This window comes from Lepidochelys kempii, chromosome 3 (genome assembly GCF_965140265.1).
Source record: "Lepidochelys kempii isolate rLepKem1 chromosome 3, rLepKem1.hap2, whole genome shotgun sequence".
Taxonomy (NCBI): domain Eukaryota; kingdom Metazoa; phylum Chordata; order Testudines; family Cheloniidae; genus Lepidochelys; species Lepidochelys kempii.
Window position 1 is genome coordinate 65,414,130 of NC_133258.1, and position 23,350 is coordinate 65,437,479.

Here is a 23,350-nt window from a genome sequence, read left to right on the forward strand (position 1 = left end):
ATAGATGGGAAATCACAACTCTGCTTCCATGTGCAGCATCTACCTGATTCAGTAGTTGAGATGTTTTTTGCACAGTCTTCGTTGATTTGTGAAGCATCTTGGACTGGGCACTCTGCATTTTCCATCGTACTAAGATTAATTCTTTGCTCATCAGTGTCTCCTAGAGATTGATCAATATGACAATAGGCCTGCTGTAATGCTTCAATATCACTGTTAGTTTGTCCATAGGAAATACCTGCTGGAAATTAACAATCAAGATGTAGGGAACTGGAAATTCATTAGAGAAACAATAAGTCAACTCAACACATTGGAAGAACAAGTTTCAGTCACTAGCATGATCTATTAACAGATAAATGTAACAGCATTGTGACAAAGTAATGAGAAAAAGAAAAGAAATCCAACAATTTACTTATCTTCTCTCGACTCAATTTCAAAATTTACAGGGAGCAACTATTGCTGAAAACAGCAAACTTCATTTTAACTATGAAAGTGTTTATTAAATAATACTTGCTCTTCTCTACAGTCTTTTCCTGCAGTTATAGGTGTTTCCATTTTTATAAATATTTTCACTACTAAAACTCTCACAAATGAGACGTATATTTTGTTAGATTAAATACAGTGTGGCTATGATGAAATAAGTGTATTGTAAGTCTTCATGGAGTTATATATTTTCTCATTGTTTTGATTTCTCTCCCCCATTAGAATTTTGAATACAATTAAAATTTTAGATGCTGTGAACGTCTATTTCTGACTTCTAAATGAAATTCAATTGCTAAAGAGTGTGTGTGTGTGTGTGTGTGTGTGTGTGAGAGAGTGAAAGCAGCTTGCAGTGATCAAGAAAAAATAAAATAAAATATTTAAAACTTAAGTATCAGTTGTCTGGAAAAGACCTTTATGAAAAAAAATTTAAGCCTGAAAAGAAAAAGCATTTCTTTCCTCAAGATTTTGGTCATTACCAACCAGGGCTTGATTTGCATAGGCAACATAGAATTTCCTTATTTCCTCTATCCAATCCTCTGGAGCCATCAGGTCTCCAGCTAAAATACAGTCTAAATTAAAACAAACAAACAAAACAAAGACAAAGCAGCCTTACCAGTTCCATTTATTTCATCCTTAGTGACTTCAGGTGTCTGATGTTCAGTCACTGCTGCATCTTGCTGTTCAATGACCTTTTGGGTTTCCATGGTGGAGTCTTGTGAATCAAGCAACACAACTAAAAGGATACAAAAAGATAAACCTGGGACTTTAGGGAATACTGTCACTGATGTGATATTACACCTTCTCCATCCTGGCCCAGTGGATGCAGAATACAATTTTAATCAGTTAGGAACAGATTAGCACCTTGTGATCCGTCATGCGTATGGGTCAATTCCTAGTTGCACTTCCACCAGCAGCAGAGCAGACCTTGAACTGTGACACAGTCATAATTCAGTCTCTGCTTCCCTCTTGCTCCTTGTGGGAAGCAAGCTACTCCAGCTCTTTTCCCAGTGCAGCTTCCCTGCCCACTCTGCTCCAAACCAGCTCAGTTGTGCTGGCTGGCACACTAGACAAGAGGTGCTAAGGCTCAATCCACACCCCATTCCTGCCTAGGAGAGGAAGTAGTGGCTTAGCAATTGCTATTTCCCCACCATGCTATGACAAGCAATGTGAATAGTCAAATGGGTGTACACATCCTTATACTACGCTGCACAGATAGACTCATGAGTGAGCCCTTTAGTTAACCCTCATGAATTAAGCCCTCACTTGGTTTTGTTATTAATAGGCCTTTACCATTTATCCCTTCAAATTCAGGATTAGCATACTTGAACATAAAACACTGTCAGAGTAGTTAATATTTTGTTAATTCACCAGCAGGTATTTTGTTAGTGGTGTAGGCCTTGTTTGAGCCCTACGCACAACTAACAGTGTGAACTAAAGGCTGTGAACCACAGTAGGCTTGGCCTTGGCAAAATAACTAATACACTAGATATTGGCTAACCAAGTAAGCACATTCCTGACTGGAGAGGATGGTACAAAAACACCCAGAGTTCTCAAGTAACTATGTAACTATATTCCAGGAAGTTAATACAAATACATCCCAACCTAGCACAAGATAAAATAGTTTGACAGAATAATTAATAGGGGTGTTTTGTCCAAGACATCTGGAGTAAGGTACAACGGGAGGTAACAAACAGATGTCATGAAACACGTAAGGTGGTATGTAAGTTGTTTATCCCAGTTGTTTGTCTCAGTCTATAAATGTCGGGGTACCTCGCCTTAATCCTTTGTGCGGCCGAGGGGACAACAGAAATTCCCGCCGCTGTCTGAGCCACTCCTTGCCATGAGGCACTCATGCGTTAATGTACTTGTGCAAGTTAAGAGAGTCGTTAGGACGTGCCTAGAGGGCAATAAACCTGGCAGAGTGCCTTAGTCACTGAACCTTGTCTGTGGTCTCTCTCTACAAGTAACATCAAGGTCCGCTGAATTAGCAGGCTGAGCTTTCTGCTCATGCTGGTAACACTGAAGCTCCAAGAACAGAAGCACTGAGCAGCTGTAACAGCTTAGCAACCTTGACAGTGTGGCCGCAGCAACAACTTTCCTCTGCACTTATGAACTGGCTAAAGACAATTAATTTGTTAGACCCCACACGTTCTGCAGACACACCAAGTCTTGCCTCTCTATAATAAGATTACTCTAAAGGACTCTCCAAAAATCAGCACGGTTTTATTTTATTTTTAATTGCCAAAATAAAACCCGTTTAGCAATTTCTGAATTATTTAAACCCCCCTTTTTGGAGGGAGGAGACAAGTGAGAATAGGAAAAACATTCTGTTAATTTCTGAAAGACTTCTTGTGCACCTCATGATCTCCTCACTTCCAGACAGGTAGGTAAGCAGGCTGCAGATTCTCTTCTTCATTCTGGTGAGGGGGAACGCTATAGAAGTGACCAGTAATAAAATATCCTTTTCTCCAGAAGTGGGTGTGTTATGATTGGAAGTCAGAGTGCTAGACAACAAGGTTAAGATTTTCAAAGACAACTAGGGGATTTAGTTACAACTCCCACTGAAATAAATAAGGCTGGATCCCTAGCTGGCTCTGAAAAAACTCAACCCAAGTTTGTTGGGTTGGTGGCTTTGGCTTTCAACAAGTAGGTCACAAAAAGCATGTAAAACACTGGTGTCCAACCTTCCATCACAGGGCCAAAAATATTATTTCAAACTATCAAGGGGTTACAATCAGGAGGAGAGGTGCAGCTTAAGCTGGTATCTTTTTCGCTTTGGTTCTTAACTTTAGGTTCAAAGATGCTTAATTGCTCCCACCCCGCCAAGTATCAGTTGGGCTTGGAGAAGGAAGCTGGGGCTTCATTAATCAAGTCCTGTTTTTAGAACATAAGCACGGCCATACGGGGTCAGACTAAAGTCCATCTAGCCCTATATCCTGTCTTCTGACAGTGGCCAGTGCCAGGTGCCCTAGGGGGAATGAACAGAACATGTAATCATCAAGTGATCCATCCCTGTCACCCATTCCCTGCTTCTGGCAAACAAAGCCTAGGGACACCACCCCTGCCCATCCGGGCTAACAGCCATTGATGGACCTATCCTACATGAACTTATCTAGTTCTTTTTTGAACCCTGTTATAGACTTGGCCTTCATAACATTCTCTGGCAAGGAGCTCCACAAGTTGATTGTGCCTTGTGTGAAAAAATACTTCCTTTTGTTTGTTTTAAACCTGCTGCCTATTAATATTATTTGATGACCCCTAGTTCGTGTGTTATGAGGAGTAAATAACACATTTACTTTCTCCACACCAGTCATGATTTTATAGACCTCTATCATATCCACCCTTACTTGTCTCTTTTCCAAGCTAAAAAGTCCCAGTTTTATTAATCTCTCCTCATATGGCAGCCATTCCATACTCGTACTCATTTTTGTTGCCCTTTTCTGAACCTTTTCCAATTCTAATATATCTTTTTTTTGATATGGGACGACCACATCTGCAGGCAGTATTCAAGATGTGGGCGTACCACAGATTTATATAGAGGCAATATGATATTTTCTGTCTTATTAGCTATCCCTGTCTTAATGATTCTCAACATTCTGTTCAATTTTTTGACTGCCTCTGCACATTGAGTGGATGTTTTCAGAGAACTATCCACACTGACTCCAAGATCTCTTTCTTGAGTGGTAACAACTAATTTAGACCCCATCATTTTATATGTATAGTTGGGATTATGTTTTCCAATGTGCATTACTTTGCATTTATCAACACTGAATTTCATTTCCCATTTTGTTGCCCAGTCACTCAGTTTTGTGAGATCCTTTTATAGTGCTTCGCAGTCTACCTGGGACTTAACTATCCTGAGTAGTTTTGTATCATCTGCAAATTTTGCTACCTCACTGTTTACCCCTTTTTCCAGATCATTTATGTATATGTTGAATAGTACTGGTACCAGTACAGACCCCTGGAGGACACCACTATTTACCAACCTCCATTCTGAAGGCTGACCATTTATTCCTATCCTTCGTTTCCTATCTTTTAACCAGTTACGGATTCATGAGAGGACCCTCACTCTTAACCAATGATAGCTTACCTTGCTTAAAAGTCTTTGGTGAGTGACCTTGTCAAAAGCCTTCTGAAAATCTAAGTACACTATATCCACTGGATCACCCTCTACATTTCAACACTCTGGGCATGATTCTGAAACATGGCTACTAAGGCCCCAGTTCTATGAGCTCCACCTGCGAGGACTGCAGTGCCTGCATTGAGCTCACTGCAGGATCTGGCCCTAAGCTTCCAGGTGTGAAAACGTGGAAATTGAATTTTTGGTGAAAAATTAGAGACTGTGTTGAGGCCTATTTAAAAATTAAGACATATGGATCATTCTTAACTACTTCAGTCCATGATTAGGGAGCAGTAAATTCACATTCAGAAATAAAACAGATTTACTTGCTGTATGTTTTACAAATATTTTCACGCTACTGCAAATTTAAATTTTTACCTTTAGCCAGCATGCCAGTCTTTTCATCCTAAAACAATTGAAACAGTGAAGGATAGTTACTTTGTGAATTTGAAAAAACAAAATAAGTTTATATTTAAAGAGATTAAAAGTTTGCTTTAGTTCATGTGCAGTTCAATATTTATAGTATGAGTTTAAGCTGTGCAACTGCTTGGAGCACTATGAAGTTATGATACCAATAGATGAACTGGGACCATACATCTTCCCCATTCTTTTACTCTGCTTCCCCCTTAAGGGTGAGGTGGAACTAGATGCTAAAAATTACATTAGCAAAATGCTGTTATTGCAAATTACAACACAAGAAAATCAGAAAATACCATGTTAGTGTCCTTATTACAGCATTCATTTTTCATTTCCTAACTGCTTTGCCTTCAAGTTTGAAGCCTTAAAGTGATATGAACAGGGGCGGAGGTGCTGTTTGTTTGTGGTTTTGCATTTATTAGCACTAGCATTTCAACTAATACTTGTTTTCAAAACAAGCTACAAAAATTTGAGGGTCATCAATTGGAGATTAATGTGAGCTGTTCTAGACAACAAAATATAACGTAGATAAGCTGTAATCACATACATGGTACGCCCTACTAAATAAAGTTTACCTCGACTATGTTGCATTGAATTTTTAAAAGAACTTTGCTCAGAAATAAGAATCATTTTATGGACCAGTGTTTTGTTTTTCAGTCTTAAGGAACCAGAAGTATCTGAAAATACGTTTATCGTATTTTCTATAGATGTGGTACAGTACATGGATACAACACAAAATATCCTTACAAAAGACTTATTGTCTTTAATTTTGCATTGAAGACTTACCTCTTGGTCTCATTGTTTTGCTTACATAAAACACACTGGCCCCAATTCTTAGACCCAAAGGGTAGGAAAATGAGACTTTAAACCACATTTTTGGCCCCTGGATTTTGAGGGTGATCCTGAAATGGTTTGGCCTCTGGTGAAAGTTAGAGCATTCTCAGAACTGATCTAACCTATGCTAAGTGATCCCAAAAAAGCTGTTGCAGCACTCAGAAATAGCCAGAGCATACAGCCACTCTGGCCTGCCTTCTATGCCAAAGGCAGCTGGGAGCAGGTATAGAGCTACTGCACTTTCTCCATGCCACTCCGGCATTCCCCTATAGTGACAGAATTCCAGGTGGCTAGATCCACTGGGTTCATGATTGATGATACAGATAGTCCTGACCACCCCTTTACAAGTCATCCAGCAGATCACTAGCCAACAGATGTATGCACTGTTTGGGAGAAGGGGTGGAAAGGAAAAGTTTGATTCCCCTTTTCATTCTAAAGTTCTATGGGTCAGAGGCTTTCCTTTTCCCGAAGAGCTCAATAGCTTTTTCACCCCCGACTCCCTGCCCCAGGCCTCCCCACAAAAAAAGAGAGAAAAGCTCCCTGTCATTCTGAAGCGCCGTGCAGTGCTTTTAAGTACTGCACTTACCATCTGTGAACGTTAACTCAAAATGCAAATAAGCAAGTACCGTAGATATGTCAAGATCAAACCACCAGGAACAGTACATTCTTCATGGAAAAATACCACACCAAATACCTCTATTCTTCCTTGTATGTAATGCAAGTCCATTAAAAAAAAAAAAAACTATAGCTACTTGTGTTCTTTTACATATATATTTGTGTACTTGTAGATCTCTATAAACTCAAAAAAGTAGTTTAAAAGCTCAGACAATTAGTTTAAAATAATAGATTTTTAAGAAGTGTTTTAAAACTGGCAGTTTGGTCTTTGTCAGAATTATGATGATCTTTAAAGCAGATACTCATAGCAGAAAATGTCTCATACCACAAAATTCAACAATTTAAATATTTAAATATTATACCTGTCCTTGAATTTTTAAATCAGCTTCTGATCTGACAGTTTGCTCAACTTCATTATCTTCATTTTTAGAAGGATAATTAGATTCGGTCTCATCTTCAAAATCTTCACTATAATTGCCTGAAGTAAAATTAAGCAGGGAATAAAGATGATTTTTTTTTTTTTTTTAAGGATACAGGCAGTGTCAGGAAAATACTTTGCTAACAACAAATAATGTGTTGCTCACAGAGCTTATTTTGTAACAAAAGTTAGCATGAAGAATAAGCCAGGTATAGTCCCTCCAAATTCAAATGAGTATATAGTATAATTGCTACAAACAGGATTTTTTACCGTTCCCAATGATATTTTTGTTTGACATTTGATGATTCAAAATGTATACTTTAGTTTCTGATTATGTAGTACAATTGTTACTATACGAGTTTCACTATAAGAAATTATAAGACTATAATTATAGTCTATATATACACACTACAATAACTACATAGAAACTAAACTGTTACTGTAAGAATTTGTATTCTTTTATCTTTGTAAAACTACAAATTTGTTTTAACATTTCTATTATAACCCTTGAGCTGACAGTGCACCCATACATTTTAAAGAAAGAATATTTCCTTTAGTTATTTAAGGTTTGCAAATACGCATTTTACTTAAATTTAGTAAGAGTTACGTTTATTAAATTCAAACTTTCCAGAATGGATTTCTGGACAGTTCAGCTAACCAATTAATTTGTTCCGTCTCAAAAAAGGAATTTGCCCTTTTAGTATAATAGATTAAGAGGCTGGGATGGAATGAAATAAACCAAGAAAGAGCTATAAGTAAGGGGAGAGGGAGGAGCAGCAGCACAATGAAAGGGAAAAGTAGAGACGGGCTGAGAGGGGCAGTGTCTCAATTTGGGAAATCTACAATTTATGAATTTGGTGTGCAATTATGAACTCTCTGAATGTGACTTTACCAAGCTGCTAACTTCATTTTGATTGTGCAGCCCTTTTCCTTCTCTTTTGTTCTTTTACTTCCATGTTGGACTGAAATTTCAAGTGGGAGTGATACAGGGCTGACAACAGAGCGTCCTTAAACTGGGATCTGCCTCTAAGCATCCTAGACAATAGGCAAGCTCTTGCCCAGCAGAACTGGTTTGTCAGGGGAGATGTCGCCTGGAAACTAAGCTACCTGGGAGGTTCTGATCACCTGAGGAGGCTGATCTAGGAATCACCTGACAGAGGTCTTGTAAAGTTATAAAAAGGCAGATCCCAAGCCCTTATTAGTACAGTTAACAAGAAAATCACCTTGACTTTCAAATAAAAACAGGTTGCATGCATTGGGACGAATATTGATGTGAAAAAAATCCAGATGAAAGAACACCTGGCTCCCATAATACCCCCACTACCCTTTCAGTGATGTTGCTATACTATCTTGTCTATCTGGAATATGCAAAAGAAGAGGAGCCTCAAATTTTCTGGCTCACTTTCTCAAAGAAATATGGAGTAGGGGACAAACAAAAGAGTTTTAAATTGTATTTTTTCCTTTCCAGGTCTTCAAAGCATGGTCCATTGGAATTGTGGAGATCCTGCTCTACTCTGATATTCCAACATGCATTTTTCTGATGACTTCAGTAGCTTCTATCATTAGCACTTCTATAATTAGAACTTCACCTTTTGTTAATTATTCAGCAGTTTTATAAAATTTTCTCTATTCTTAGTTTACACTGTTGGGTATAAAATAATGCCCAAAAGACGACACTCCACAAATTAAACAAGAAATTTTACACGCATTATTTGTGAAGATAAGACTATTACCACATTTCTCTCTGTGTTTAGATTCATCTTCCACTTGTTCTACATTTTGTTCATTGCTGGGGGCGGAAAAAAAAAATGTTACTGTCTCCCTTGTCATTTATGAGCACCAGTTTAGATTTTTTTTTTAAATCTGTTCTTCATAAAAGCTTCCTGCCTCATACTGGTAATTGTAATAATATGTGCACATTTTTTGAACTTATCATTGATATTCTATTTTATATTCTACTGGTGTAAGTGTTGTTATAGCTGTCCACACAGCTAGAACTCTCATCCCCAAACCTCTTCCCCCTTGTAACTGCAACAGCCTCCTCTCTGGCCTCCTTCACACCCACATAGCCCCCTCAAAACAAACATGCCTATCATCATCATTTTTGCTTCTTGTTCCAACTTTGCCATGCACTCCACCCTTTGAGTTCCTCTCTTGGCTCCCCCTTTTCTACTCCAAAGTCAGGCTGTTGTCTTCACTTTTAAAGCTTTTCAGAACTCTCCCTCTCCCTCCTTATCTGCTCTAATATCTTAAGAAATTTCTTTTCCAATCTCTAAGTACACGCAAGTAGGCCAGCCTTAACTGCCTGTTTGTCTTCTCCCACAGCTTTCACACAGCCTCTTACACATGGAATGACTTCCCTGGTCTAGTCTATAAAGTCACTACTTCAAATCCCTCCCCAAGCCTCACTTCTAATGTCATTTCTATAGGAATATGTCAAAAGAAAATGGCTAAGTGGAAGGTTAGTATGGATTACCAATATCTTTATTTACATGTTATAGTTAAGAAAAAAAAATTAAATATCTTGTAACTATCAAGTTGTGCACAGGTCTGTATAACCATGCGCACTATCACTATGACTCTCATCCTCCCTCCCCTCATTCTCTCCTTTCGCTAATCTCATTTGTGTCTGCCCTAGGTTGCACTTTGAGCCAAGTGTGCGATTCCCATCTTGAGGAGACAAGCTCTTATCGGACTAGGACACTAAATGATGAGCATGATGGCAGCAGCATGACGGCAACATCCTGATTCCATACACATCTGAGACCATAGCATGTAGTTGGATGACTAGCCCCACCCACCAGTCAAGCAGCCATTACCACACTTTTTACCATGCTAGCTTGATCGCAGCTAGCAAATGTCTCCTCGAGCTGGGAATCACAACCTCAGCTTTAAGAGCAGACATACCCTTCAGTTATAAAGTTTCCGAGTAACAACCACATTGTTTTGTATGCTCATACAGTACCTAGTACAATGATGCCTGATTGTGATTTGGGCTTCTGAGCTCCATCATAATATATATATTTATTAAAAATAATGGAGTAATTTCAGTGTAGAGTCCCCACACATTACCAGGCAAATGCTGTTAGTAATATAGAATCATTTGAGTCCAGCTCTTTGTTTAATCTTGAATAATCCATGGTAGATGAAGCTCCTTTTTCAAGTTTAGCAAAGAATCTCTCTTTTTCTTCTTGTTCTTCCAAAGTATCCAATCCAGCTCCCAAAATACTTTGATTAGGTCCAGAAGCCACAACTGAATCTAAATTTAAAAACATATCACAATCTAATTACAATAATACAATCTCAGTCCATGGAATAATCACAGAAGTTTAATTATAATAAAAGACAGCCACATGGTATTAAAGAAATACTAAATAGTGTACAGGATCCTGCAACTGATTCCATGCAGATGGACCCCATGCAGAATTACTTGCAGGATCAGGGCCGAGAACAATGTTTTAAGGTAACAGTTTCACCAATTCTCACCACTTATTGTGTTTATTTTTAGAAAAATATATTCTTCATTTGTAATAACTTGACCAGCAATTTGCTAATAATCTGATTAAATGGTTCCTCTCTCTGTTATTTCTTACCATCAGGTTCCAGGCTATCTCTACTTAAGGATATAGAAATGCCATCACTTTTTTGGAGCTGCATTTTTCCTGTGTGAGCCTCCTCATCCACCTCTACAATAGGGTGGGAATCCTTTTGAGACTTGAGAAAGCTTCCATTTGTCCATAGCATTCCTAAAAAAGACAGTTTTGTACACAACAGAGATTAATTACAAATGACAATTTGTACTGCATGGTTAAGTCTTGCAGTTGCCTTTTTAGAATGAGTGAAGTTTATATACTTTATCACAGTAGCAAAGATATTAAACTTGTTTGCATCCCTTAGCTCCGATTAAGTTCTGTGACTCAGCCCTTTGCATGTCTTGTTTAGCTTAGCTACTCTCTGCTTTACAATTTTTTTATTTTCACAGTCACGTTTTTAACACCAGCCTAAGATTCTGGTGAGGCGAGCATCGTATGTTATGAAATACATAGAGCCTATTTTGTAACCTCTTCACAAAAGCATTCATGGAAGCCAATTATATCCAGAAGTGTTATAAAGAGATTAATATTTAGTGGTAAACATAGTTGGCAGCCCAGAGAAAATGTAGCTTTGTATTTGTTTTCTTTTATATATATTTAAATAGCACCCATTGCTTCAGCAGCAACTTACAATATTTAAAAAAACAAATTTAATTTAATTAAAAAACTACAATAAAAGAACATTCAGGTTGCATGTAAGTATTCAAAAGTCAGGAAAGAAGAAAGTTAAGGATGAACCTGCGCATTGTATGTATTACAATAGCCTTTAATTAAATGATCACATACTAATTTTCGAATAATATAGCATATCATACTTCCCCTTCCACACATGTTTGTATCTTAAAATATTTCTTTGTTGTATGTTTGCATTAATGTCATTGTCCCAGCAGTCCAGTATGTTTGACAGATTTTTTATAGGAATTCTCTTCTCTCTAAGCCACTTATTCTCATACATTTTTCCTTTGGAGATAAATACAGCTCTGACTAATAACTTATTGCTAGGGTTGCCAACTGTCTAATAGCACAAACCCAAAGACTCCTGCCTCACCCCCTCCCCAAGGCCCTGCCCCACCCTTTCTCTGAGGCCCCGCCCCCGCTCACTTCAGCCCCCCCCCCCACCTCCGTTGCTTGCTCTCCCACACCCTCACTTACTTTCACCAGGCTGATACAGGGGATTGTGGTGTGGGTTCTGGGCTGGGGCTGAGGGGTTCGGAGTGTGGTAGGGTGCTCCAGGATCAGCCTAAGGCAGGGGTGCAGGCTCTGGGAGGGAGCTTGGGTGTGGGAGGGGGATCAGGGATGGGGCAGGGGGGTGGGGTTCGGGAGCAGGTTCGGGGTGCAGGCTCCAGCCGAGCAGGGCTTATCTTGGGTTGCTCCTGGAAGCAGCAGCAGCTCCTAGGTTCAGGAGTGGCCAGGCCACTGTGCATGCTGTCCCCGCCTGCAGGCACCGCCCCCACAGTTCCCATTGACCATGGTTCCCGTTCCCGGCCAATGGGAGCTGTGGAGTCAATGCTTGGGGCAGGGGCATGGTGCAGCAACTTCTGGCCACGCCTCCACCTAGGAGCCGCTGCTGGACATGCCAGCTGCTTCCAGGAGCGGCGTGGAGCCAGGGCAGGTAGGGAGCCTGCCTTAGCCCCACTGTGCCGTGGGACTTTTATCAGCCTAAAATCTCCCAGATTGGCTTCAGTATCCTCTGAGAGATTGAGCCTGATTCCAGGAGACTCCCAGCCAAATCGGGAGGGTTGGCAACCCTACTTATTGCTGTGTCTAACAAGCTGTTTCTCAACAAAGTACACTTTTAGGCCCAGATTCTTTGCTGTGGATAGCTACACTAATTCTCTACCCAGCCAGGCTGCAAACACAGCTTTCTGAGCTGTGCCAGCTGGGAACAGCTTACCAGCTTGGAATAGCCAGACTACAGAGTGCTCTAACCAAATTTCTCCTTGCCCTTACCATATTCCTCTTTACCTCCAATGCACTCTGACAGGGACTGTGGAAGAAAGTGGTGTAAAAACTGGCTACACCCACTCTACCCTCTTCAAAAATTCCCCCCAGTGGAGGAAACCTCAAAAGCAGAGATAGGGCCAGTTTCCATCTCCTTGGTACTGAGAGAAAAGTCAGGGAAGAGAATATGGCCCTATAAACTTGTATCACCTGTGTACATATTTCATTATTTCTGTTTTACCATGTCTCTCTTGTAAAAGTGAAACTAATTTGTTTTTTCCAGTGACTTATCCTCAAACTGTCTTAATACATTCTAAATATTAGATGTACTCTCTTTACATTGTTAAACTTCCTAAAAAAACTAACTAAAAATATACGGCCTCATTCCAAACCCACTGAAGTCAACTGGAATCTTTCCATTAATGTCAATGGATTTAAGCGTACAGATTCCCCCGCATCGCCAACTGATTTGAAAGTCATCTGTCTATTTCAAAGTGGACATGTACAGACAAAACAACACATTTCCAGATGCTGGATATTTAACTGTATTAAACAGCAATAGTATATTTACAGTGAAATGTTTTTATAACACAGTCAATACGGACATCCTTTTTAAAAGTAGAAGTCCTTACCTTGCATTCGGATATGTAAGGGTACATCATCTCTGCATCTGCAAAGAATCCCACTGAAGTGGATGCGGTCCACCTGCACTGATTTGATTGCATGACTGAAGCCTAATTTTGTAATAACATTTTAAGTACCTATACTAGTCCATGATGCTCTTCACTATTATATATTTGTATTACAGTAGCAGAAGAGGAAAGGGCTTCCTAAAAATACTTTGGAAAGTTTTCCAGAGCAGTATGGAAATATTCTTGGGACAAGTCAGTTCACAGCAAAGTTAAAATTAATTATGTATGCAAACAAGACCAGATTTTCACAAGTGCTTAGCATGCAGCAGCTCTCATTGAGAGCAATATAGCTCAACTCTTGAAAATCTGACCACTTATTTAGGTGCCCTAAATGGGAGCTGTGGGATGCTGAACATTTCCTGCTGGTTATAACACACTTTGCCACCTGCAAATGGGAAGTCTGGGCAAATAGTCCTATTTTCCAGATGATGTAAATGAAACACAGAGCAGTTAAGTGATGGAGCAAGTAAATGTCAGGGCAAGTACTAGAACTAAAGTCTTTTCTATCTGAGGTCAATGCCTAACTAGGCCACAGTGGCTCCTATTTACACAGCCCCTGAATCTTAATAGCCATATTTTTCAGATAAGGTAAAGACACAATTTGCTCCCATATGGAATTTTTTCCATCTATAATTCTCAGTGCTGTTCAAAAGGGTAGGCATGAATATCTTGATTTCTGGAGCAATTTGTCTAAAAGGGACTGTAATCCAGTTGACAAGATATGGATCTACAACAACAGAATTCAGGGATCTGATCCCGGTTTTGCCACAAACTTCCTATGTGACCTTAGACAAGTCATTTAATCACTCTGTGCCTCAACTACTCCATCTGGAAAATGGGAGTATATATTACCATCTTATAGAGCAGAAATGGTGAGGCCTCACTAAATAAGTATTACCAAGTCAGATGGAAGGATGTTGACAGATAACTCAACTCCTAGCCTCATACACATTCCTTTAGACCATGGGGGATTCTGCTGCTGGTACTAGAGAAGGACCCTATTTACCAGATCTTGGGTTTCCCACAATGTTCAGAGTACATCCAGGCCAGCCTGGACTCACCCTGTGAGCAAAGATCCTGCATTAAAGCATGTGAGTGGTCCCAGTGATTTCAATGGGACTTGTTTAAGTGCTTTGCTGGACCAGGACCTAAGGAACTTGTTATCTGTTTGTTGTTGAACTGAGCTATTCAAGCAACTGCAGTTCAGTTCTAGGTGATCACTTAGGCCCTGATCTTGCCACTGCCAACTCTTGCAAATATTCTGCAAAACTCACAATATTTGGCATTTTTCTTAAACCCCCAGCACCTGGAGTCATGTAATTACATGAAACTACATGATTTCATTTAAAAATAATGTTTCTATCCATCATGGTTGCAGAGAAAAAACTGAATACATGAACCCTAAAGGCTTAAAATCAAGGAGAAAAATAGAAGACCCCATAATTTATTATTTTTTAAAATCTCATGATTTGGAGGCGGGGGTTTGACACAAGATTTGTGAATGCATTGAGAGCCACAGGGAACCCCCATTGAAATGGGGGCCTGCCTGCTTGATTCTCAGTGCAGGACAGGAATTTAATAAACTAAAACAACCAATAAGAAAAGAGGATTTCACATGCTCTGTATGTAATTTTCAGAGCCTCATAACATGGCCAAATCAAGATCAATTTCCTTTGGAACAATGCAATGTTCTCAACAAGGGCTATTTTCATGCTGAATTACAGCTTTTAAAAACATCACCTGTTTTTGGCAGTAGGCCATATCCAAAAAAGGTTGCATTATTTTATTTTAATTTTATTTTATAACTGGACAAGAATTTTTCAACAAACAAATGATTTTTGATATTTTTTTAAAGTCACCTACGGGATAGGAACTAGAGTAAGTATGTTACCCTTACAACTGTCTGGAATGTCAGAAGCGGCATTTCCCTCTTCATCTTTCTTGGCCTTATTAAATTTTTCCAGTATACTGTATTTAGCCAATGTCTTGTTGCAAGATGCACTGGAAAAAGATTTTGCAGAAACAACTAAGCTCACACACAACATTCATGAATATTTAGGTATAATAGGGAGTAAAGAGAAAAATAAGTCATGAGAATTTAAGTTACAACACTGAAAAAAAAAACCCCGGATTATTTCTTGCAGGTTGAACTATATCAATTTTATAGCTGCTACCAAAAATATAAAGTTACAGTACAGCAGCTGCAGTAATTGTTGCTTGTGGAGATTTATAAATATACTATTTTCTCTTTTTAATGGATTTAGCTGTTACTTACAATGTGTCTTATCTTATACAAAAGTTTTATTCTAGCATGAATGGAAGGGGATGTCAGACTGTCTGAAGATAAATACTAATGTAGCTATGCCAATGATAAAGCAAGTTTTGTAATACCAGTTTTCAAAGAAAGCATCTGGATCTGTTGAAGCAACATAACAGTGAAAAGCAGTGATAAAAAGGTGGTAATAGCCTTGATATTTCAATATCTTAATTACAAGAGTTGCACATCTACAACTCACCTAAAATCTCATAGGAATTTATTTAAAGCCCAGTGAAGACAATGGGAGACTTTCTGTTAACTTTAATGGGCCTTGGTTCTGGTCAAAGTGAATCAGTAGCAACACTGGAAATTGAACCAGACCTTGATTCCCAGGCTAAAAGAGATGACAGTATCCCTTTCATTATATCAACTCAGAAATGAGACATCCCTTTACAACTTCCTTTTCTTTTATTATTAAAAATAGAAAAAAAACCACCTCATTTCCCATGCCCCCAAATGTTGCCACTGTAACTTGAGAAATTTCTTCAGTTTTTAGTGCTTTCATCTCCCAGACTGAGATGCTTTACAGTTCATCAGACGAGCATGAGGTTGATCAAACACAGAACAGCACATTCATTTACAAAGCTAGACATGTAATAGAAGGGAGATTTCCTGTAGAACTGAGGAGCCATCAAACATTACTCAGAGGACCACGCAACAAACATTTCACTTATTGTGGACTCCTAAACTATTGACAATATGTGAAATGGTTTGATTTTGACATCAAAACATACTTAGGACTCATCTACACTTTAAAAAGTTTTACTGATATAACTGTTAGTTATGGTTTGTGATTTTTCCCCACATAGCTATAGCAACACAACCTCTACTGTGGATGCAGTTATGCCAGCATAAAGGTTAAATGACACAGTTATTGCTCTTCCCATACAAGACTAGCTATGCTGGTATAAAGCACCTTTTTTTTGGCTAGGATAACTGTGTCTACACTAATGGGCTCTACTGCTTTAACTGTCATTATTGTCAAACCAGTATATCTTTCTAGTGTAGACAAGGACTTAGCCTATTACTTGCCAATTACTCACTGCCATTATTATTTACACACAAATGCCATGGCCCAGCCATCATTAGTTGCAGCTATGAGAGCAACAAATCTTCTTGGGACTCCTCTTATGTTGCACCATGCATAGGTCTGTGCCTAAAGATATAATCTATACCTTAGAAATAAACTGCTTGATTCTTCTACAGTTGTCTGTTACAGCAGTTTTATGCTGGTGCAACTGCAATGGCACGATTCACGGGATAACTTACTACTCAACATGAGTAAGGGGGACAGAAGCAGACCCATAAAAATCTGCAGAATGTTGGTTGGATTAGAATCTTTGAACTGATGTAAAGGTATTATATTAATTTTACAAATCGCTAGAGAGTGATACGTACACAAGTTCTTCCCATGATTTCTATGCCAGTGGTTTTTCCATATCTGGCCAAACTATTAAATGTATTCTAATGAAAAATGACATTATAATGTTGCAATAGTGTAGTTCAGTAACAAAGTCCACAGTTCCTCTAGTTACTTTTGGCAATGCAAATGACAAAGGGCAGCTTGGTTTCATGAAAACATTGTGATTAACTGGAAAACTAAGGGAAGGAATTTCTATAGCAAATACAAAAGTAGCACCAAACTGACGTCAACAAATATTAGAAAACTTGATTACATCAAGTACCAGATTGGAAAATTGAATGAGGCATCTTCTGTTCATTATCTCCAGCTATTTCAGCATTATTTTCTATTACTTTCTTCTCTTTCTCCAGTTTGACAAATCTTATCTGAGGATCTTGAGAAACAAGACAGACAGCAAGAATAGACATGCAAGCTGGACACAGACTAGACAAGAATTCTTATCATGCTGTCAAGGTTCCTCCCCCACTCTGAACTCTAGGGTACAGATGTGGGGACCTGCATGAAAACCTCCTAAGCTTACTTTTACCAGCTTAGGTTAAAACTTCCCCAAGGTACAAATTAATTTTATCTTTTGTCCTTGGAATATCCACTGCCACCACCAAACTCTAACTGGGTTTACTGGGAAACGTAGTTTGGACACGTCTTTCCCCCCCAAATCCTCCCAACCCTTGCACCCCACTTCCTGGGAAAGGTTTGGTAAAAATCCTCACCAATTTGCATAGGTGACCACAGACCCAATCCCTTGGATCTGAGAACCATGAAAAAGCATTCAGTTTTCTTACAAGACGACTTTTAATAGAAATAGAAGTAAATAGAGGTAAAGGAATCACCCCTGTAAAATCAGGATGGTAGACACCTTACAGGGTAATTAGATTCAAAACAGAGAATCCCTCTAGGCAAAACCTTAAGTTACAAAAAAGAGACACAGACAGAAATAGTCATTCTATTCAGCACAATTCTTTTCTCAGCCATTTAAAGAAATCATAATCTAACGCATACCTAGCTAGATTACTTACTAAAAGTTCTAAGACTCCATTCCTGCTCTATCCCCAGCAAAAGCAGCATACAGACAGACACACAGACCCTTTGTTTTTCTCCCTCCTCCCAGCTTTTGAAAGTATCTTGTCATTTTGGTCAGGTGCCAGCGAGGTTACCTTTAGCTTTACCTTTCACCCTTTACAGGTGAGAGGATTTTTCCTCTGGCCAGGCGGGATTTTAAAGGGGTTTATCCTTCCCTTTATATTTATGACACATGCTCTTTGTTTTATCACTAATATGGTGAAAAGAACTAGAAGCTGTGATTAACGAGGATCAAATGCATCCAAGAGGAGGGAAAAACAGCCCATAGGAATAAAGGCAGTTTCTTAATCTACCAAACATGAAAGTCAACAGCTGGAAACATACTCCACAAATCAATTCAACCTTAGTATAAAGCCAAAGGAAGATGAGATCAAATATAAAATATACAGACACTACGAGTTTTATTTCCATTATTTTCTTCTCAGCCAACTGAACAGCAGTCAGTAGAAACCACTGTATCTTTTAGTTTATTAATTAATATAGAAAACCAATTGAATTGCTTATTATTCGATGAAACTCAATGTCAGGGCCTTTCCATGATGAGAGGGCTAGGAAAAGATAATCAGACTAGAGATTTACACTGCATGATAGATGACAGAAAAACTAACACTCCTACAGATTTGCATAGGAGTTTGTTTGCTTCACATTGACAAAATACTTTTGACAATCACGTTTGAATGACATAATGCAATTAGCAGAGTGCCTAAAGCACTATAAGCTTAATGCTGCAGATCTCATGCAGGTACCTCCTATAGACTTTAACAAGAGTGCTGTCTGCAAACGAACAGCAAGACCAAGCCTAAGGGAACACAGAGCTCTGCAGAATTTCATGGAACATTAAGTTTAGACCTCACAAGTTAAATTCAAAGTTAATTCCCACATTTGTTACCTTTGAAGCAATATCATTTATTTTTCAGCAGTGCTAACCGTTACTTTGTTCCTTATGCTGCACGTTAATAAGCGTACATCTGACTTGCAAAACAATATAAGATAAGAAACTAGATCACTCGTTCAATTTATCCGTTGCAGCAATTTAGTACTGCAGCATTGTTCAGCCACTGCTCAGTTGCACAATATGACAACGTACTGGAGAATCTATTTGAGAATATAGGCCTGGATCCTTGGATCTTGCTGAACTACACTTGACAAAGGACCCAAGAATGGGGAGGCAAGACAGGTGGCTGTCGGTCACCTCTTTGCTCCAGGATTCCCACAGATAATGGGGCCAGTTCAGCCTCCAGTGCAAACTAGAGCACCCTCAGCCTTTAACTTCTGCTGTCTTATAGCGCCTATTGCTCTAAACATGGCCCTGTGCTCAGAAAGGGATCACAGAGACACAGATGCACTGCTTTACGCCATCCAGAAATTTCCCTATGCCAGGGTAATCCCCAGCTGCCCAGTTACAGCAGCTTTATGACCTCTTCACAATGCAGGATTAGAACAAGGGGGCCAAAGTGTGAGCCAGAATCCAGCACACTATGTATGGAAGATTCTGTATTGGCAAAATTGGCCTAGATTACCTACTATTTTCCAGCTTTTAAGTGACGTTCTACTCTTAAAATTGACCCTAAAATTGTTTGGTGGGTCTCCAGGTTTATTGTATCAAATCTGCTCAGTTTATAAAGATTTTTTTCTTAACTGCCTATCCTGCAGCCTGGGCTTTAAGATTGCATCTACTCTAGACAACTGAACTGTTCTTAGCTGAACCAGTGTGATAGAATTGGTTTAAGCAGAAATGGCTCAGAACGTCCATACTAACTGCTGACTTGTGCTGTTCTACATCATTTGGTTGCACTGTTCTCCGAGTACCTATCCCACAGTTCCCCATACAGCTCCCAGTAGTGGCTTCAGAAAAATTTCAAAAGGCTTTGTGGGTTACCTCAAGGACCCCAAAAGGAAATGTAAGAGAAGAGGTCAAACTTTCCATAATCCCTTGAGAAATTACCTTAAATCCCTGGAGCTAATACCCTTTCAAAGCCATTTTTGCAAAAGGAGTGGCCAGGTGGAATGCTCAGCTTGCACTCCTTGCTCAGCAAGAAAGTTCTCTCTCAGAGCTTTTGAAAAGCTATTGGGAAACATCTGAGATAGGAGTTTTCCAGTAGAACCTGTGAAAAGTCAGAGACCAAGATGAGCAACTCATGGAGCTCATCAGACAACAGTCAGACACTTGCTGAGTTCTGCATGTTGTATTTGTGGATTAAGTAAATATGTAGTATTTGGGTCTGGACTATGACCACAGATCAATGGGATAGAGTCATTCTTAAAGCCTGAGATGATCAGTGGCGTTTACGTAACTTCCAGGGGATACTTCCGGAACTTTCTGCTGAGCTCACCCTTATATTTCTGCAATGGATCATGAAAATAAGAGACACCATTCACTGTGAAAAAGCGACTGGCAATCACCCTGTGAAAGCCGACTCCCGAGATAGTTAGAGGTCACTGGGAAACCAACCTGAGTCAGGTGGTTCCCCAGTGGAGGTTTGCAACCAATATATATTTTCTTGTAGGAGGATGCGATCAAGGTAGTTACTGCACAAGAGATCATGCGACCCACCAAGTCCATAGGTTTTACCAATACACTACAGGTCTGTGAAAAACCTCCATCTGATTGAGGATGGGAGAATGGTAGCATGTTTTTGCTTTTGTTGTGAATTTTCTCCTGCACTTTCCCCACCCCACCATATGAATAGCTGCAAGTATAATTATCATGAATACAGATCTCTTATTGTTTCAAAATTGTTTATGTTTTTCCCTCTCTCCATTTTTTAAAATGGAGATCTACAGATACGGAGTAAGAAATTATGCTTTACTATTGACATTTTGTGACCCCTATTAATATTTGTACACTATATTTTCTAATAAATTATCTTTTTGTGATTCAGAATTTATTCATCTGATATAAGGGTATCTCAATATTTTATGAACTTTAGTTAACCATAAAAGTAAACACAGTATAATACTCATAGCTTACTAGCTTGAATTTTCTTTCCAATGAAGATTTGAATCAAAAAATGTTTAATGAATTCATTTAATTTTGTATTCTGCAAACATTACTTGTTATCACTGTGATACAATAACTACATTCACATTACCAGTTTTCCTCAGGATGCAAAAAAAATATGAAAAAAAGAAAAAGATCCTGCTGACACACTGTGGCAAAAAGAACTGAAGTTATATAGAAATGCACAGTATTTACCACCATCATCAGAATCATCCTCTGAGATCCACCATGGCACAGGATTTTTCTTCTTCAATTCCTTTTTCCTGGGCTGTCCCAGTGTCTCAAGAACGGTGGATTTTTCCTTTGAATTTCCAAATGAATCATCTGAAAGAGACTGAATCAGAAGTCCACAAAATTAAAAATAGTTCTGTAAGGAACCATTAGAATCACAGAAATGTAGGACTAGATGGGATCTCGAGATATCATCTAGTCCAGCCTCTTGTGCTGAGGCAGGACCCTGTGTACCTAGACCATCCCCCTGACAGGTGTCTGTCTAACCTGTTCTTAAAATCCTCCAATGATGGGGATAGTTTAGCTTAATTATCCTCATAGGTATGAGGAAAAACTTTCTAACCTAAATCTCCCTTGCTATAGATTAAACCCATTACTTCTTGTCCTACCTTCAGTGGACACAGAACAACTGATCACTGTGCTCTATAAAACAGCCCTTAACATATCTGAAGACTGTTATCAGATCATCCCCTCAGTCTTCTTTTCTCAAGACTAAACATACCCAGTTTTTTTTTAAATCTTTCCTTACAGGTCACAGGTTTTCTAAACCTTTTATCATTTTTTATGCTCTCCTCTGGATTCTCTCCCATTCGCCAAATCTTTCTTAAAGTTTGGCACCCAAAACTGGACATAGTACTGCTGCTGAGGTCTCACCATTCTGAGAATAGAGCAGGATAATTACCCTCCTGTGTTTTACACACAATACTCCCATTAATACACCCCAGAATTATATTAGCCCTTTCCACAACTGCATCACACTACTGACTCATTCAATTTTTGATCCACTATAACCCCCAGATGCTTCAGTAGTATTGCAACCTAGCCAGTTATTCCCCATTTTGTAGTTGTGCATTTGATTTTTTTTTTCTTCCGAAGTGGAGTTCTTTGCACTTCCCTCTATTGAATTCCATTTTGTTGAATTCAGACCAATTCTTCAGTTTGTCACAGTCATTTTGAATTCTAATTCTGTCCTCCAAAGTGCTAGAAACCCCCATCCCCAGCTTGGGGTCATATGCAATTTTATGAGCGCACTCTCCATTCCATTATCCAAGTCATTCACGAAAATACTGAATAGTACTGGACCCTGGACAGAGCTCTGCCAGGCCACATTAGATACATGCCCAGTCCCTCTCTGTTTGACAGCAAACCATTGATAACTACTCTGAATACAGTCTTTCAACCATTTGTGCACCTACCTTATAGTAATTTCATCCAGACCATATTTTCCCAGTTTCCTTAATAAGAATGTTATGTGGGACTATGTCAAAAGCCTTTTTAAAAATTAATATATATCATGTCTATACCCTCCTCCCTATTCACTAGGCCAGTAACTCTGTCAAAGAAAGAAATTAGGTTGTTTTGGCATGATTTGTGTTTGACAAATCCATGATGGCTGTTACTTATAACTTTACTCTCCTCTGGGTACTTACATATTTAGTTACTTTAACATTTTTTCTGGATTTAGATTATATTTTTAATTGAGGATCAGACTATTATAAAAAGGGCACAATGAAAACATTTCCATTGTGTTTTCAACATGACTGAAAATTAATCCATGATCTTTTGGTAGAGTTGTTCAGGAGCCTCCCTTGATTCCACACAGTCCACCCTTTTTGGCTTTTCATATTAGTAGCATAAAGTTGTACAAGAAAACAATAACTATACTAGGATATGGAGTAATACTGTGTACTATATTTCTAGCACTGATGTTTAATTGACAACAGTTGGTTCTGGAAAAATTATCTGATCAGCAACATACATTTTCAATTTAATAATGTAATCAGATTTTTATTTTAGTGACAGTGTAAGAACCTATGTATAATAATTCTTTTAAATAAAAAACTTGGGCCAAATTCTTATCACGTCCCTCCAGAGGACAGAAGATGATGTATAGTTTGGCCTGACTTTGTACCCTGAGCAGCATTGTTAAAGTCCCAAAGGTAAGTCATTCCCCAGCGCCCCCCCCCCCCCCGAAATAACCATGAAGCCTTCCTCACTTGTCTGATAATGGGCAGAATTCAGAACTCCACTCTGTGCTTTCCATGCTCTTGGGAATTAAATCAGGTAGACAGTATGCCTGAGCAGTTCCACCCTGACTATCAAGTTTGTGTCAATGCACAACTAACAGTTAGCCATAGGGATTCGGACTGGTAGGTCCAACTCAGAGCCAGTCAGACCACTGGAGCAA

General features: G+C 39.0%; 1 protein-coding gene across 7 annotated transcripts in view; it reads right to left on the reverse strand.

Annotated features, from left to right (window-relative positions):
* CEP162 (centrosomal protein 162) overlaps nt 1-23,350 on the reverse strand; it is an 80,710-nt gene that overhangs the window by 46,570 nt on the left and 10,790 nt on the right. For 6 of the 7 annotated variants that reach the window (XM_073336580.1, XM_073336579.1, XM_073336582.1 and 3 more), the window contains 8 exons: nt 21,127-21,265; nt 10,478-10,630; nt 9,957-10,143; nt 8,618-8,673; nt 6,829-6,944; nt 4,979-5,006; nt 1,094-1,213; nt 44-238 (listed from right to left, as the gene is read on the reverse strand). In XM_073336580.1, coding sequence (XP_073192681.1) covers nt 44-238; nt 1,094-1,213; nt 4,979-5,006; nt 6,829-6,944; nt 8,618-8,673; nt 9,957-10,143; nt 10,478-10,630; nt 21,127-21,265 — 994 coding nt within the window. The remainder of the gene's footprint in view (nt 1-43; nt 239-1,093; nt 1,214-4,978; nt 5,007-6,828; nt 6,945-8,617; nt 8,674-9,956; nt 10,144-10,477; nt 10,631-21,126; nt 21,266-23,350) is intronic. The other variant, XM_073336578.1, reaches the window with a different exon arrangement.